Here is an 18,374-nt window from a genome sequence, read left to right as displayed (position 1 = left end):
TTTGCTATTAATTTATAGTTATTTTTATATAGTTTGATTTTTTTTGTAAAATTACAATTACCTTGTTTAATTAATTTAATTTAAAATAATTAAATAAGATAGTGACTTTTCTTAAAAAATTAATAATTAGGAAATCAAACATCTAATTTGTTTTTTTAAAATGAGTAATGAGAAAAAAAATATTACTTATGTCCCTGAAAAATTAATAATTAGAAAAATAAATATGATAATTAAAAAAAAAAAATTGATAATAAGAAAAAAATATCAATTATTTCATTCAAAAATTAGTAATTAGAAAACAATTATTGCGACAAAAAAGAGCAACCGTTGGGGATATCATTGAAAAATAGTTTTGTTGCCGCACACTGAATGAAAATTAAATAATTTTACAACAGTAAAAAATATCTTTTATTTTTTTATCGCGATTCATGTATAATAATACGTCCCTGATCACGTAATTTCCACTCATAGAGTTGACAACACTGATTTAACGAAAGGTATAACAGAAAAGCAGATTTAAGAATGAAAAAGAGTGGAACTTGGATCAATTTAATGTAGTATACTTATGTAGTCACAGTAGTATTATGTTCTTTCCAATGTATAAGTAAAAAGGAAACGGCTTAAGTTAATATCTATTCGAGTATAGCTATAAGCAAGTATAAAAATGAAATGGGGCATTGGGTGAAAGTAAACTTCTCATCTTGATACGCCAACTAAACTGAAACTCCTATCAGTTTCATTTTACTCGGTAAATCCAAAGGTGAATTAGTTATCAATTGACGGTTTTTTTTTCTTATTTTTTTACTTTCATGACTAAAAAAGGAAGATAAGTAATCACTGAGGATAGTCCAATGATCGTGTCTTTTTACTATTTTATCTCTCCCTACTCGTGTAACATTTGTATTCTCCAATCCTCATAAAATAAATACTTTAACTATGCTCGTAGTATTTTAGTTGTTTACAGGGCAATACTACAGTAGACTGTTGATGTTTTATTATTATAACTATTTATAAATGAAAGTGATAATACTTGAAAGAACAAAAATGTTTATGACTTTGTCAGTTTTTTTATTGTTAATTATTAACAAAAGTTTAGCCCTAGAAAATGGGCTTGCCAGAACACCACCCATGGGTTGGTTGGCTTGGGAACGTTTCCGATGTAATACTGACTGTGAAAATGATCCTGATAATTGTATTAGGTAAGTCCTCTTTATTTATTTATTTATTTTATTTTTTTATTACACGAGCACATTTATATATACGTACTTTATGAGCAATTCAATAAATTTTTGAAATATTTTATTTTATTTCTTCTTTATTTTAATAATGCAAAATCTAATAAAATTTTATTGTTAAGAATAATAGAAAAGTCTTTTGAAGCTGAAAGTGTATATTTATAATTTTTCGAGTTTCATGTTAAATTTCTTTTAACTTTTACTTTCGCTGTCTGATTATATTCTTCGAACACTCAATGTTTTTTAATTAATCGTGAGACTGCAAATAAATTATTGAAGAAAATTTAATTATATTTATGAAATTCAATTTTCTAATAAGTTTAAAAATATTATTTTTCTATATTATCGTATTAATTGCAGTTTTTATTAATATGCAATAGCAGACTAATAATGCAGTTCATAAAATTAATATCAGAAATAACTTTTTCTCAAGCGATCATTGCAAAATAAAAAATTTCTTAACAATAGCAAGAGAATTATCATTTATTATGTTCTTTATTCCCATCAGACGAGATTGGAATTTTACTAGTATAATTATAAAATTATAATCGACTCTTAAATATATTTTCTTAAATCTGTACAACTCTATTCGAATTAAAAAAAAAAATTTTAATTCAAATTCGATCCTAGTGATCGATTATTATTTAATCGACTTTTCAACTATTAAATTGAGCGTTTTAAAATGAAGGTAGAATGTTTGAATCTATCTGTGTGAATAAACAATGATTTACTTTGAAATAGTGCATTGATTTAGATCACATCTCTTTATGCGCTGATGGAGAGAACTTTTTGATCACCAAATCGATAACCGATCTTTGTTGAGATTTTATCGTTAATGTTGATTTGGGACAGTTGAAGAAATCGAGTAATCATTCTTTTTATTTCGAAATCTATTTAATTAATTAACTCACACAATTTTTTTAAGTTATTATGTACAAGTGGGGTCAATCCCATTTTGGGCGATAACTAGGTGAAAAATTAACATTTTTTTATTTTTCTTTGATTCTGTTTGTTTTTACGACGCATTTATAATGAAAAATGTCGTGAAAGGAGAAAATAAAGATTTCAATAGATTTTTGCCTTTAAAAGTTGGAAAAAAAAATTGGCTTTCATGTTTTTGTATAAAATTTCTATTTTATCTTTTTTTTTTTAAAAAAGTACATAAAAAAACGAACAATTTAAAAAATAAATTGATCAATAAGATAAAAAAAAAAAAAAAAAAAATTAATATAGCGTAGCATGGGTTGACCCCACTTGTAAATAATTACCATTTTTTGATTCGAGTATTTTTTTTCAACTTTAACATTGTTTTACAAATGGAACTTATTGTAATCTTTCACTTTTTATCTGAAGTAATTTAATGCCACTCTGAAAAAATTCCCATAAAATTATATAAAAAGTATTTCATATTTTATTAAAATAAATAATCTAATAACTTAATTGGAACTTTTACTGTTTATAAGTACATTTTAATAATAGAAAATACTTTACCAGTAAAATATACACTGAGAGAAAAGGTAATTGCTTGGGTTCACGATCCATAATTATTTAACACATTAAAATGATATTTAAAATTTTTTTTTAAATCACATTGTTTTTTTCTAAAAATTCATCGAAAAAAATAGAATGAATTAAAAAAAAAATTTAATAAATGTCAATTTTTCAAAATGATAAAAAAATTGACATTTATTTTTCTAAATCGTTTATTTTTACACATAGAATGCGGAGAAAATTTTTATTAACGGTTTTTAATAGATACAGAATTTTTGTTAACATTAAAAGTTTAAGAACGATTTGAAAAATTTTTATGATTATTTACATAAATTTGCCGTAAAATAAAATAATTTTTAAAAAATGTTTCAAAATTCTAATTTTTCGATTTTTTTATATCAAAAAAACCAGATGACCGTGAAATTAAAAAATCACAAAAAAAATACTTCTACTAAAGAAATTTGATTTGAAAAAATATATTCATGATAATTATTATGAATGTATATTAGTTTTATCTGAAGAATTGATCAAATATATTGAATTCATTTTTATTTAATTCAAATAAAGCTATTAGTTTCTTCATCTATTATACAACGAAAGTAGATATTGATGTTCTTTTATCAGAAAATTAATTTATTCCAACTAATTCTCAATCCAAGAAATTTTTGTTCTAAGTTAATGATACATATTAATCATATAGAAGCGGTGATCTACCTTTTTTAGTGATAAAAAATCAAAAAAATAAAGATATTCACAATTTTTTTTTTCAACATGTTTTACTTTTCGGAGAATAAAAGACAAAAATTTGTTTTATTTCTCAAAATTCAAATTTAATGAAGATTCATTGTGATGTATTCATTTTTCAACATTAATATACATATATATTTTTTTTTATGTTGTACTTCTATATAATTTTATCAGTGTAATAATATTTGAATTAAAGATTAGTAAAGTAACTTATGATTATCACATAACATATTTAATCAGATCAACATTTTTAAATCAAAATATTGTCTTAAAGTAAATATAATAAAACTACTGAGAATTTTTGTTGATCAACAAACAATTTAATGTTTCAATAGAGCGAAAAAATAAAAAAATTTATTAGTTTTTTATTACCATTACTGTAAAAGTGTAAAAAAATTGCTATGTTAATGAAAGGAGATGTATCATAACTCACCTGCACTTAAGATGCTAGATTACAGAGAATAGAAGATAAATATTGAGCAGAAATACTCCTATTCCAGAAATCATTTAACCTTAACGGAAAATTGTTATTATTCCAATCAAACTGAAAATCTTTAGTTAGCTTTACATTAATTATTTATTATTTTTTTCAATTGAGTCTTAAAAGGTATGTGTAAAATTGAGTTTGAAATAGATTCTGAGCAATCCTTTATAATTTACAATCGTGCTATTGGCTTTCGAGAAGTATTTGGTTAAATATATATCTTAGATAATGTATAATCATTATAACTTTTAACGTATAATTTAATAGATTGAATACTTAGAAACTACAATCCTTGCTATTAAATATCCTAAGAAAAAAAAATTATCTTGTTATTTATATTCTATAACTATGTAAATAAAAATAAAATAGTTCTGATTCATGACTGATTCAGGATCTATTAGCGATACAAGTTTGAAAATTTAATAAACGTATCACTGTTTCTAAATGATTCACAACACTGATAAAAAAGTAATTTGATTCAAGAGAAGAAATCTTGTATCATGAAATTTTGATCCAAGTAAATTTTACTAACTTCACCCTCGCGGTTTTTAAAATACCGTAAATTTTCGGTATTAATGCGTTTATCATAAATTAACCGTTATAATTCTGAAACAATACGGTATTTCTGTGGTTATTTTGGCCAGTTTTTTTACTATAGTTATACAGCATTTCTACCGTACTTTTGCTGCAAAGTTCAGAAATAATACGATAAAATTACCGTAAAACTCTAGAACTTTTACCGTAAAAAATCTATCTATTAACTATAATATTACTATAATTTTACAATAAGAAAATCGTATTTCTACGGTAAAAATACCAAAGATATACAGCAATTTTACCGCGTTTATACTGATATAATTAAAGATATAATGCTTTTTACCGTAAGATGGGCGGTTGTGTTTATTACTCGGTGAGTCTTATTAGGTGACTGAGTAAATAGATGCGGATAGTGTCTCTGATAGCTCAACTGGTAGAGCCTTCAGCGCGTAACTAGACGATCCGGGTTCGAATCCCGGTCTGGAGTAAAAAAAATGATAATAATAGTAATAACAGAGAAATTAATTTATCAGCCTCTTAAAAATTATTCATGATAATTTATAATATTATAAAAAAAAATTTTAAGCTATTGAAAAATAGTAGTAAAGCAGCATATTTTTGGTATTTTGCCGGTAATAGAAAGTAGGGATCTTCTTTTCCGGTTTTTTGCTGCAATAGTGCCGCAGATATACAGTAAATATGCGGTACATTTACGGTTTAAATGCTGTTAATATACCGTAATTTTTCTATTGTAATGCCGTAAATATTTTGAATTTATTTCGTAATTTTTTCGTAATAATTCGACAAAATAACTGGCTAAAATAACTGAAGTATTACGGTAAAAATACAGCATTTATATCGTATAAATACCGAATCTTTACGGCATTTCCAAAACCGTGAGGGCAAGAACTTCTTTGCTTGATTGAAAATAATCAAATTCTTCAACATAATCTTTTTGGTTCAAGATTTTTTTTTCTGAACAAAATTGAATTTTTTATCAGTATAAGAACTTAAGAACGAGTTTTATACGAATTTGATTGACTATCAACTACAAGACGCTATTAGACAAATTACGATTGATGCTCAGGCTGTTGCTGATTGGACAAGAGAGAATGGCTTGCAATTGAATCTATCCAAAACTAAAACAATGATACTTGGCTCAAGTACTAAGCTGAAAAAGTTACAAAAAGTTACAAGCAAATGGCATTCCACCAATTTTTATTGACGGATTCCCACTTCCTTACGTAGAGTCAACTAAGTGCTTAGGTCTTCATATCATAAATAACTTATCTTGAAGTTTGCAGGTATCAAAGACTGTAAATAAAATTAATTCAGCGTTATATAGTTTAAAAATAAGAAAAAACATCTATACTAAAGACATTGGGAGGTTATTAGTCTCAGCAACTATATTACCACTTATTGACTATTGTTCTATAGTATTAACTAGTTGTACTGCTGATGAGAATTGCAAATTACAACGTTCATTAAATACAGCGATTCGTTTTATTTATAATTTGAAAAAGGATGAACATATTACACTATATAGACGAGAGCTTGGATGGCTATCAGTAAAAAGCCGCCGATTGTACTACTTAGCATGTTATTTTTATAAATTGTTGAATATAGGTAAACCTAGCTACTTACGAGAACTATTTATTGAAGATATTGATACTAGACATTCTGTAAGACTTGCAGCAAAAAAGAATTATGTAAATTTCAAGTTACCTAAATTTACGACAGCTATTTATGAGTTATCATTTGTAGTTACTTGCATTCGTCTTTGGGAAGATTTACCAATCGATATGATAAATGCTCCCAGTTTAGAAATTTTTAAAAATAAGCTTTATGATTACCTTTTTAATCTAGACTTCTAAATCCAAACTAAATTTTCAGTTAAATCTCTAAAATTATTAAAATCAGTAAAAGTTATTAAATCACTAAAATTATTAAAATTAAAATCTTTAAATCATAATCATAAATATTGTAATCTATTAGTTCTAATTCTCACTTAAACAGTTTCTTCAAAATTAGCATATAAGCAATATTACCTTTACTAATATTTTATTATGTATAATTATATATAAGTTCTAATTATTATGTTTAGATTAAAAATTTAAAAATGTATTGTATTCACAAAATGTATATTTTTCTTTTGCCATCTGGCCAATGAAGGCTTTGGCATAAATCAATAAATTCAATTCAATTTTTAAGGGTTATAATTTATAATTATAAATTTTATACAAACCTTAATTTCTGAAAGAATATTATTTTCTAGCGATTTATAAAAGAATCATAGAAAAATTTTGTTTAATAATTGTTAAATATAAATTATCGAGTTTGCCTTCTAACACTTATAATCCCATATAAGTGGATCTCTTATCAATATCAAGTAAAACTTGTTGAATTTAAGGGGTTGGGGGTAGTCAGAGACACGAAAAAATGAGAATTTTCAGTAATTTTTAACTTCCCGCTACGAAAATCGAAGATTTTCAAAAATCGGGAAGTTATTGTTTTCACCCCGTTTTGCAAAAACCGAGTTTTCATCAGATCTCGATGTTTGAAGGTCACAGGAAGCTTCCCTGACTATCCCCGCGAGGTTGTCACGGCGTCTGTGTGTGTGTGTGTGTGTGTGTGTGTGTGTGTGTGTGTGTGTGTGTGTGTGTGTGTGTGTGTGTGTGTGTGTGTGTGTGTGTGTGTGTGTGTGTGTGTGTGTGTGTGTGTGAAAGTATGTGAACCGCTTATAACTTTTGAACAGCTTGACCGATTTCATAGCGGTTGGTGCCATTCGAAAGGGCTTGACCAAACTTGATTTTGAAAACTGTTTGGACCGATTCAGATCAATAGATTTTGAGAAATCTTCAAAAAACTGAAAAAAAAAATTTTTTCAAATGTGGTTTTTTTGGAATAACTTTTAAACGGCTTAATAGTTCAATTCCAAAAACTAATCAGCTCTTAACCTCAAAAAACCACGTCGATCGCCACCAGTCCGGTCAAAATCGGTTGATTCGTTCGAGAGATATCGTGAACGAAAGAAAACCGAAAAAAGTGTTATTTCGGAATAACTCCAAAATTCCTTGCGCGATCAATTCAAAATTTGAGATTCTTTGTGAGGCTTGAAAAACTGCGTCAAATGCTGCCAACCGCGTGAAAATCGGTTTATTCATTCAAAAGTTATTGCGGTTTAAAAATTCAAAAAATAGTGTCATCAAATCCCTATCAGACTTTTGAGCTCGAAGAGCTCAAAAGCATAGGAAAACTTCCTATCTCTTTGAACTTCCTTGCTCTTTGAACTTCCTATCTCTTTGAACTTGGAGAGCTTAAAATAACCCATAAATTGTATTTTTGAGCTCGAAGAGCTCAAAAACGCCATTGGTGCAATTTTAAGCGCCTAAGTATGGAATTAGCGGGAAGTTGCAGGGATGGCCTTCAGGGTCAACCGTTTTCCTAATTTTTTTTTACTATTAAATGTTATTTTACAAAAGTAATAATATGGCATTATTACACAATGTTTTGACTTGAATTCACGAAAATTTGGAAAAAAAAAATTTATAATTTCCAAAGTTATAGCTGTTTGTGTTGACCCAGTTCCAACAAAAGGTCCTTGCCGTCCGTGACTATCATAAGTCCTTGGAGATTCATCAAAAATCAATCGGATGGAAAAAATTAGTTTTATAAATAGATTATCTTGGGCCTGATCGAAGCTTTTTTTTTTTTTTTTTTTTTTTTCAAAAATTAACAAAATGGCGGCCTCAGGAAATTTTTTTCTAGATTTTCGGGAAAAAATCAACAGTTAATTGGTCATAAAAAATCGAAATTTTTGAAAAAAAAAAATCCTTCGATCAGGCCCGAGTTTATTATGTATTCTAAAAGCTCTATAAATTTCATTAAAATCTATCGAACGGTTTTCGAGTTACAGTTGTCACCAGTTCAAGAAACATAGTTTTGAGAAAAACGCATTTAAAAGTTTCACATTAGATTTATGTACAGTAATACGCTCTTTGTTATTTGTCGAATAACTCGAAAAGTAACTATAGGATTAACTTCAAATTTTCAGAGAATATTTTTAAGATATTATACTTAGAGAAAATGCAAAAAAAAATCGATTTTTTGAAAATCCTGACTACTCCTAACCCCTTAAAATAACTACTGTATATTATAATCATATTATGAATGTTTAAAATTTATTACAATTATTCAATATTGTATTTTTAACATTGCACTTATAGAGTACTATTTGTCAGGTACCTTGAAAAAAATTAATGAACGGACTGATGAAGAATATTTTTTTCATAATTGTGAAAAAATCATTTTATTTTCAACAATAACTTTTACAATTAATAGAGTAAGGAAAATTTTGACGAAATGCCTTTATTATAAAATGGGTTTCTATTGTTAAATTTGGTATCATCAGAAAGATTTAGACCTGAATTCGTGCCTATTTCATTGTTCTTTATTTTTTTCGATGATAGTTGATTTTTTATGTCAAGTTTTAGGAGAAATTTTGAATAGTTTGTTGGTTCTATAAGCTGGTTCTGTTATATCTTTCATTAAATTGTTAGTAATTGCACGGAAAAAACAAAAAAAATTTGGAAAATCCAAAAGTGCACGATTTATAATGCTCATTTAATTATAAAATTATAATAAAATAAAGTGAATGTGAAGAAAAGTATAAAACAGCTGAAATAGTATAAATGTACACAATATAAGTATATAGATATACAGTCTTATAGTTTTTTTGTTTAATTTTATTAATTGCAAATAAACGACTCTGAGTTATACGTAGCCATTCGTATTCGTTGACCTACAATTCTTTCAAAGAATTAAAAAAAAAAATTTGACTCAATCAATGGAGTTTTTCGCAAGTTACAGTGTTTTCAGGGTTTCATACATGACAGACAGGAAAATTTTTATAACTATTTTGATGTTTTTTTCGTATCTATTGCGGAACTTAATAATTTTTTGAAAAGTATGGCATTAATCTCCATTAATTTATCTTGATAATAGTATGCAAAATATCTTGATTCCGTGAACTAACAAGGTCATAATAATAAAAATAGTTGCCGAAATGAGGTGAAAAAAATTATTCGATCGTAAAGCATTCTCTGATGCTTCGCGTCATGAGTCGTGCGAAAGGAAAAAATTACATTATATACTGTACCGTGGCAGTTCATATAAAAAAATGAAAAAATTACAGTTTCAGATTTTAATTTTTACAGATTTTGTAAGAATTACATTATAAAATGCAAATATTACATTTAAAGCTGTGAAAATTAACATTGAAAATTTGAATTTTAAAAATATTATTTCGAATTGCAATTTTTCTAGTTTTAAATTTGAAGCGACACTTATTATTATTTATAATGTAATTTTTTCTTTTTTACGTGTGATTTTATCGTAGTAAAATTTATTTAAAAAATACCCTAATTATGTATAGTTTGATTAAAAATATCGAAAAAGTCATTGAGCCTAAATCTTTTAATCACAACTCGTAATTCTTGGCAGTCACATAATTTAATATTTATTTAAAGTTATCAAATATTGAATGAATCACTCATCTCAAAGTAATATTCTTTCCTCACATATATTATTGTAATTCTACAAACTTTATATAATTCCGAAGTAATGTACAAAGTCAAAGATTTTCACACCTTTTTAGTTGAGAGTTGTTATAAACTATGGGTGTGTTAGGTATTTAAACTTATTTTTTTCTCAAGAGAATTCCGCACCAGTATAACAAATAATTTTTTTGAATTTTTGTACAATCAATTTTAACGTATTATTGAGAAATGAAAAGTAAAAAATATAACTTCAAGCTTATATATCAGCATTTACATCAAATTCACAGAACAGCTCTTGCCATTCAAAAATTATTTGATAAAAAGACCACATAAATAGCTTTTTTTTTTTTTTTTATTTTTATTTACTTTCTATAACCATGAACCTTAATAAAATCACTCAAAATAATTATGAAGTATAAGTTCAACATTTCAAATTAAACATGATATAATTAACTTTAATGTGATATTTTTAGACATGAAGTATTTCTTTTCAGTCAAAAGTTATTCTCGCATAAAGTCACGGTAATAACGATGGCCTGTAAATAAGGTTGTTGTTAACTTTCCGTACTGAAAACTAAAATATGAAATTTTAAAAATTCGAAAAAAAATTGATATAGTTTTCCTAGTATCGACCTAGGCTGAAAAGTTGAGAAATAAGTAACAGTTTTTTAGAAAAAATTTCCAAGAAAATTTATCATAACTTGTTTTTTGTAAATCAATATTTTACATTAAAAACTTGAAAATTTTATTGAAATACAATTTTGAAAATTTTTTATTCTCAAAGGCCTTTAAAAAAAGAAAATAAAAAAAAATAACGCCCCAATCGGCAGATTTCTTGCAAAGTTTTAAATGGGCATTTAAAAAAAGAGTAACATCGTTTTTTGAAAATCAATATTTTGAAAACAGCCGGAGAAATAAATTTTTTGTTAATCAAGAAGGTCTCTTTCAACTGAAACTATAACATAAAAAATTGTGAAAAAAAAATCGAATTACGATAAAAATTAATTTACATGCATCTAGTGAGATCTAAATAGATATTATTTAGAAATCTTGGTAGGTTTAGATCAATTTGCGCAGGTTTTAATATTTAAATGATGGGAACTTGCTTTAATTATCATAATCAATCATGCTACTTTTTAAATATTTCATTTATCATTGAAGATTTCAACAATGTCATTTCATAATTTTTTCCTTTAAAGTTCCGTATTTCTTCATTTTTTATGGTTTACTGGGCAGAACGAGTTTATAATAATTTCTGGTAACTTCCGCTTACAACTTTTTTTGATATTCTTATTCCGATAAGTCGACTTAATCAAAAACTAGCAATTTGTAGTCACTACGTGACTGTTCAGAATTACGAATTATGATTAAAAAAATTTTTGGTTAATGATTATTCAATATTTTAAATCAAAATATACGTACTCAATTTAGGTCCTTTTGAAATAAAATTCCAAAATAATATCACTAGGATAAGATCAATTACCAATAATTTAACTCCGTACATCTAGGGGACGGACGGGCAAGACGGAGAGGGCGGGTAAAATGAATAATCGTTTTAAATCGCTGGTCGGTCGATAGAAATATTTTAGACAGCAATCTATCAATCTATTATGTAACTACACTTACCGTTATCGATAAAGCATTGGTTTTGCATACTTGTGGGAATTTTTTTTATAAATATTGAAATTTAGGAAAAAAAAAAAATTTTAAATCGTAAGTATACAGTACTTAGTTTAATGTTGTTAAGGACGATGCAGATTTGATTTTTTTTCTTCATATTCAGGACGCGGTTGATATTTTTGCGACGATTGTTTTGATTGAAATGTATTTTCCAATCAGTATTCGTTTTACGCGACCTGAGTATTCATTTTGCCCGCCCGTGGTAGGGCAAAACGGATAATGTTGACTTTTTTTTTTTTTTTAATTTCGAAGAAGAATTTCTTTGTTATTATTTTTATTTTACTTTAATTATAAACTTCAATTACCCAAAAAATTATTAGCCAAAGTTAAGAATGGATATGATTATAATATATATTTGTTATTTCATTTTTAAATTAACATATCCGTTTTGCCCGTCCTTCCCCTACGTTTATCTAGCTCGCCATTTTTTTGATCTACATTGTTCATCTACGTCGATGTACGGAGATCAAAAATATTTTTTTCCAGGAAAGTACAAATTCAGAAAGACCTTTCTGATGGGACTAAATTTAACTATTGAAACCTATTTTGTAATACAGATATGTTCATTACAAAATTTTCCGTATTTTCTTAATTATTTGTAGATAAATAAAAAATGTACATTTCTTGATATGATTTTAATCCCTTTTAATCATTTATTCTAGAAATTATTCTAGAATTTATTCTAGAAATACAACTTAAAAATATGAAGAGCAATTTTTTTTTTAAACTTAAAGAATTTATAAATACTTTACGCATGTAGAAATTCAAACGTAGTCAGAGACTCAAAAACTGATCTACTGGATAAACAATTTTTCCGATCTTTTCTTATTTAAAGAATTGATATCTATATTACATCTAAAGTGTCAGTTCTTTTTATAATTTTAAAAGCTTAAAATAAGTTCAATCTCTTCATTAAAGAAAATCTTGTTTTGATCATCCAAGTGGTTTATTTGTCCGTTTTGATAACTTTGAAGTATTAAATAATAATTTTATCTATGAAAAAGTTGCACAACACCGATATAAATTGTTGTTATCATAAATATGATAAATAATATTAAGAATAATAAAACAGTTTTATAAATCGATTGTTATATTAATTATTATTATTGTAATATTAATTCGTTTGTCAAAAAATGATTAAACACAACTTAATTGATTTTTTTTTGTTTTTAGCGATCAGCTATTCAGAACGATGGCAGATTTAGTTGTTGCTGAAGGTTATGCCAATGTTGGATATGAATACATAAATATTGATGACTGTTGGATGGAAAAAAACCGTGCTAGTAATGGCAATGTTGTCCCTGATCGAAAGAGGTTTCCATATGGTCTAAAAAGCCTTAGTGATTATGTAATATAATATTTGTATCTTATATTTTTCGTTCATTCTATCTTTGATACTTATTTTTACATATTTTTGAGATCATTTTTAGAAAGAGTAAAGCACACCCTACCCTGAAAAAAATCTACTTGATTCTAGAAAAATGTTTTCTTCAAAATTGTATTCTTGTTTCAAGATATTCAGCTTTTTAGTTCAAGAAATTAACTAGTGAATCAATAAATTTAAATTATCTTAGATAAGAAGAAAGTTCACCAGAAAAATTTTATTCTAACAAAGCACTTTATTGTTTTCAAAGAAGATGCACAAATTTTTCGTTCAAGAATATATTTTTTTTGGATTACAATTAGTTCAAGGTGTTATCAGCTTGTATCAAGAATGCAGTTAAGATAAAAAATTTCCTAATTATAATAAACCTAATTTGAAATGATTCAATCCATCAAAAATGTTCATCTATGTATTAGTCAGCTCAAACCATTTTAAATTGTTCTTAATAATTTCAAATTAGATTTTTTAATCAGAGTTCTCAAATTTCTGCTACTTATCATTATTTTATGTTTTATATTTTCAAAAAATGTCCTAAGTACATTTTAGAATATATTGAAATAAGAATTTTGTTTTTTAAAAGATTTTTCTGGCTATTTTGGATCAAGAAACTAGTTCTTGAACCAAGAATGTAAAATTCAATCAAGAAAACAATTTTATTTTTATTTTTTGAAAATTGATCTATAGATCCATACGGTGAAGAGTTTGATTATATCGATTGAAGATAATATATTCTTGAACGTAGTTACCGACCAAAAATATAGGTCTCTTAAGTCAAGAATACAAGATTCAAGACAAGAAATTTTTTAAGCAATACAACTAATCGTCTTCAAAAGTTTCTTGGATCAAAATTAGTTTTCTTAAACCAAGATAGTTTAACTCTCAGTGTAAAAGCTTATGCTTCAGAAAATTCTTTTGAAATACTAATGAATTCCATATTTGTTTAGATTCACATGAAAGGATTGAAGTTTGGAATTTATGGCGACTATGGAAATTACACTTGTGCGGGTTATCCAGGAATTTTGGGTTACATGAAAAATGACGCTGCAGCTTTTGCTTCTTGGAATGTTGATTATGTCAAACTTGATGGATGTTACGCAGATCCCTCTGACATGGATCAAGGTAACCATAATAATTATCGATTATATTAATTTTAAAAATAAAAATTATTTTCAATTAGATGATAATAAAAAATATTCTGATGCCAGGTTATCCAGAGTTTGGAGTTCATTTAAATCAAACAGGAAGGCCTATGATTTACTCTTGCAGCTGGCCGGTTTATCAAATTTATGCTGGCATTAAAGTGAGTAAAATTTTATCGTATTTATTAATTACTTTACTACCAATGAAGATAATTCAAAAGTTAGAATTAAGATAATTTGCACTGGTAATCCTTTTGAATTTCTAGATGTGAAATTTTTTTGTTAAAATTTTTTTACATTAATTTAGTAGTTATAAAAATCCAAAAAATTGACAGATGTCTGTTAATTTCAGTATCATTATGATATTTTGACTTTTATGGGTTGCTTAAAATGTTTTATCTTAAAGAAGAGAACTTGAGGTGTTTCTTAATTTTCGAAATCTTAGTTCGTGAAATGTTAAATGCGATTGATTCTAAAAAATTTTAAAGAATCAAAAGTAAAATTATGAGGTCGTCAATTTGGTACAGAATTCTTCAAAGTATAAAAAAACTATAAGCAATTTCTAGAAATGAAAACACTAACTTGAAATTTTTATACTATAATTTTAACATATGAAATGTTAGAATAGCAAATAAATGAATTAAAAACTAAAATAATTCACTTTTGAAAATAAGCTGATTTTAAAAAAAAGAAAGGTAATTGTTAGTTTCACAGCTATCTGTTTTTTTGCATCGTAAAATCGGAAAATTAATATTTTGAATGTTTTTTTTCTTCAAATTATTCTATTTCACGGTGAATTCGTGAAAATAATAAAATATGAAATTATAGGAATAAATTCTTCAATTACTTTCAGAGCTTTCGATGTTAATAAAAACTTTGTGTTGATCGAAAATTATTAATAGAATATGTCCAAATGAGTCTATAGACTATATAGCGATTTCTAGTAATTTTTTCCGTAAAAAAAAAAAAATAATTTACAAATTAAAGTCATAAAAAATGTCAATATTTGTATTATTTAAAAAAAAAAAAAAATAAGCATCGAATGTTAAAAACGATGCTTATAATTTCTATTCTCAGGGCATATTTATGTTCTTTAGTAGCAATACTATCGAATAAAATGGTGCGTATAAAAAATTTCAGAATAATATTTAAACTCTGATCAAAATAATAATAATTTTTTTTTTTTTTTTTTTTTTATCGGACTTGATAATGGGTTTCGAAATTATTTTATTCTTAATGAACTTTTGAAATAAAAAAATATGTGAATATCATTTGTATTATAGATTGAAGCATTGTAGGCCGTGAAACTTAACAATTACCGTAATTTTCAGAGAATAAACTTAATATACAAAATGGTAAAATAACATAAAAAAAAAAAATATACTAAAAACTAGAAAAATTAAATTTTTTCAAAATTTCATCTATTTTTGACTAATCTTATGTTATGCGACGCTTAAACATCTGTGATCAAGCTGATTTTTGAAGAGGGTTCTAAACATGCTTAATATATCTTCATAAGAGACTAAAAAAAAAGCGGGTGTTTTTTTTTGTGCTATAATATTTACATTTATATGTACATGCAGCCTAATTTCTCATCTATCATTTCACACTGTAACCTTTGGAGAAATTATAACGACATCCAAGATTCATGGGCAAGTTTAGAATCAATAATTGACTACTATGGTGATAACCAAGATGATATAATATCTCATGCTGGCCCAGGTCACTGGAATGATCCCGACATGTTAATTGTCGGCAATTTTGGACTTAGTTATGAACAAAGTAAAACCCAAATGGCATTGTGGGCTATTTTAGCTGCTCCACTGTTGATGTCTGTTGACTTGAGAACTATTCGACCAGAATACAAGGCTATATTACAGAATAAAAAAATAATTGCTGTCGATCAAGATCCTCTTGGCATTCAAGGACGTAGAATTTACAAAGTGAGCTTCAATTCAATTTATTATTTTTTTTTTTCCAATGGCTCACTATATTTAATTAAAGATTACTTTTACTATTATATCTGTTTCGTTTATTTCAGCATAAAGGCATTGAAATTTGGGCTAGACCAATCACTCCTGTTCATCAAACTTATTATTCCTATGCGATTGCATTTTTGAACAGAAGAACAGACGGCACACCTTCGGACGTATCAGTAACACTAAAAGAATTGGGTCTTCAATATCCGAAAGGTTACAGAGTAGAAGTGAGTGCAGCTACAATTATATTTTTTCAAACATTATAGAAACCAGATTTTATTATAAAAATAATAATTCTTAATTAAACTTTACCATTTTTTCAAGGATTTATATGAAGATGTTAATTATGGAATACTAACACCAGAAACGAAGATTAAAGTGAAAGTAAATCCATCAGGTGTTGTTATCCTTCGGTGTAACGTTGAACGTGAACAATTCTTTGCACGGAGTCATTTATTATCACCATTTTTACCTTTGAATCCAGTTTTTAATGTCAGAGATAATACATTTGAATAATTAATTGTTGATTTTTTTTTTACTTTTCTAAGTGTTTACTAATAATTTTTAAAAAATTATAGATTACATTTTAAAATCAAACACTTTTTATAATTTAGAATAAATTTAATTTACTAAAATTATTATTGTTATAAAATACTTTATTTACAGTTTCATCCAATCTATCTTATGTATATAATTTAATAATTTACGCTACGAATAATTATTAAATAACTTATTATTACTTTTTCTTAATTTCAGTGTTAATATTAATCATTTTTGTAATGCTTATTTTTCTGATATTTCATCATTTTAGTTATATCAGTATCAATTTTTTATTTAAAATTTGAAAGTATTTTTCCAAAATAATTTTTGATTTTCTAAATAGATTGATCTGAAGAATTTTATCACTTTTGTGATTTTACAAAACCTTGTCAAATGCAACAAAATCAAAAAATTTGTTGGGAAGATAGCGTTTAATAATTTTCAAAATTTTTTAAATTTTGGAGCTAATTAAGTTTAGAATCTATTTACTTTTTGGGTATCAAAAACAACGCTAAGTGTTATGAAACTATTTAATAAATATTTCTTGGAAGATTACAACTCTTCATAATCAAATTTATGTGCCAAAAATCATCGACCTTTTTTTGCTGGTTCAAAAACCATATTCAAAAATTTTGTAATTTAACCATTAATTGGACTCTGTTATGCAATAGTGTGTTGAGTACATAAGATTTCCATAGCACTTAACATATTAATGCATAACAGTGTCCAATTTTTTACACAAACTATTTTGAATAGAAATTCATTTTTGAGCACATTAAAATAATTGTTTCTTCTCAAATCTCAAAGAGATTCGGATGAAGTTATTCTGTAAAAAACGAATTTATTTGAACAGAAGCTTCTGAAGAATATATCTATGACCATGGCCATTTCTGGCCATTTCTGGCCATGAAATATACATGGTAAAATTTTTTTTAATATTCACTTATTTTTCAAAAGTTCATTATAAATAGAACAAAATATTTTTTTTTTAATATCAATTTTCAGCTGAAAAAAAAATATTGTACAAATCCTGAAAACTCGAAATATAATTTAAAACAGATTTTTTTTTTCCAATTATTTATCTGTAGACATAAACTACAAAAGAAATATTAAAAATCACTACACTTAATTGGATAAAATTTATTAATGATTTTCGCTAAGCATTTCTTCTTTTTACATAAAAAAATTAATTTTTTACTGTTTTCACAATTTTTATCTCGAAAGTTCCGTAAAAATTAATAATTTGAAGGAAAAAATCTGCAAAACGATTCGAACTTCCAACCAATTTCAATTCAAAAATTTTTTTTTCTTTTAAACATAATAAAAAATCCAGAATTTATCAAGAAGAAATCCTGATTTGATTTTACAAAAATAAAGAAATTGTGAGTTTACCATTTTAACAATAATCGAAAAAAACTTATGAGCAATAAAAAATTTTTTATTAATATTTAATAAAAAGTTTTATTTTTATTTTATATATTTTATTAATGTTTCAGTATTTGTAGACATAGAAACAGAAATTGAGTAAATTTATCTTAAATACCTCTCTTTTTTTTACACGCTTTATATTAGCTTCACTTGTATGTCAGTTTGTCAGTAT

General features: G+C 25.9%; 1 protein-coding gene across 2 annotated transcripts; it reads left to right on the top strand.

Annotated features, from left to right (window-relative positions):
* Positions 1-503: 503 nt before the first annotated feature.
* Positions 504-16,770, top strand: LOC123262809 (alpha-N-acetylgalactosaminidase). 2 transcript variants are annotated; one of them, XM_044725246.1, is made up of 8 exons: positions 504-760; positions 955-1,199; positions 12,906-13,080; positions 14,061-14,235; positions 14,322-14,416; positions 15,839-16,198; positions 16,297-16,461; positions 16,559-16,770. In XM_044725246.1, the coding sequence occupies exons 2-8, from the start codon at positions 1,015-1,017 to the stop codon at positions 16,748-16,750; spliced, it is 1,347 nt and encodes a 448-aa protein (XP_044581181.1). In that variant the 5' UTR covers positions 504-760; positions 955-1,014; the 3' UTR covers positions 16,751-16,770. The 2 variants fall into 2 exon arrangements, with proteins under 2 accessions (XP_044581181.1, XP_044581180.1); XM_044725245.1 differs by having other exon boundaries at positions 504-1,199.
* Positions 16,771-18,374: the final 1,604 nt, after the last annotated feature.

This window comes from Cotesia glomerata, linkage group LG4, assembly GCF_020080835.1.
Source record: "Cotesia glomerata isolate CgM1 linkage group LG4, MPM_Cglom_v2.3, whole genome shotgun sequence".
Classification (NCBI taxonomy): domain Eukaryota; kingdom Metazoa; phylum Arthropoda; class Insecta; order Hymenoptera; family Braconidae; genus Cotesia; species Cotesia glomerata.
The sequence above is the reverse complement of the archived record's forward strand: the minus strand, read 5'-3'. Positions and strand labels throughout refer to the sequence as shown.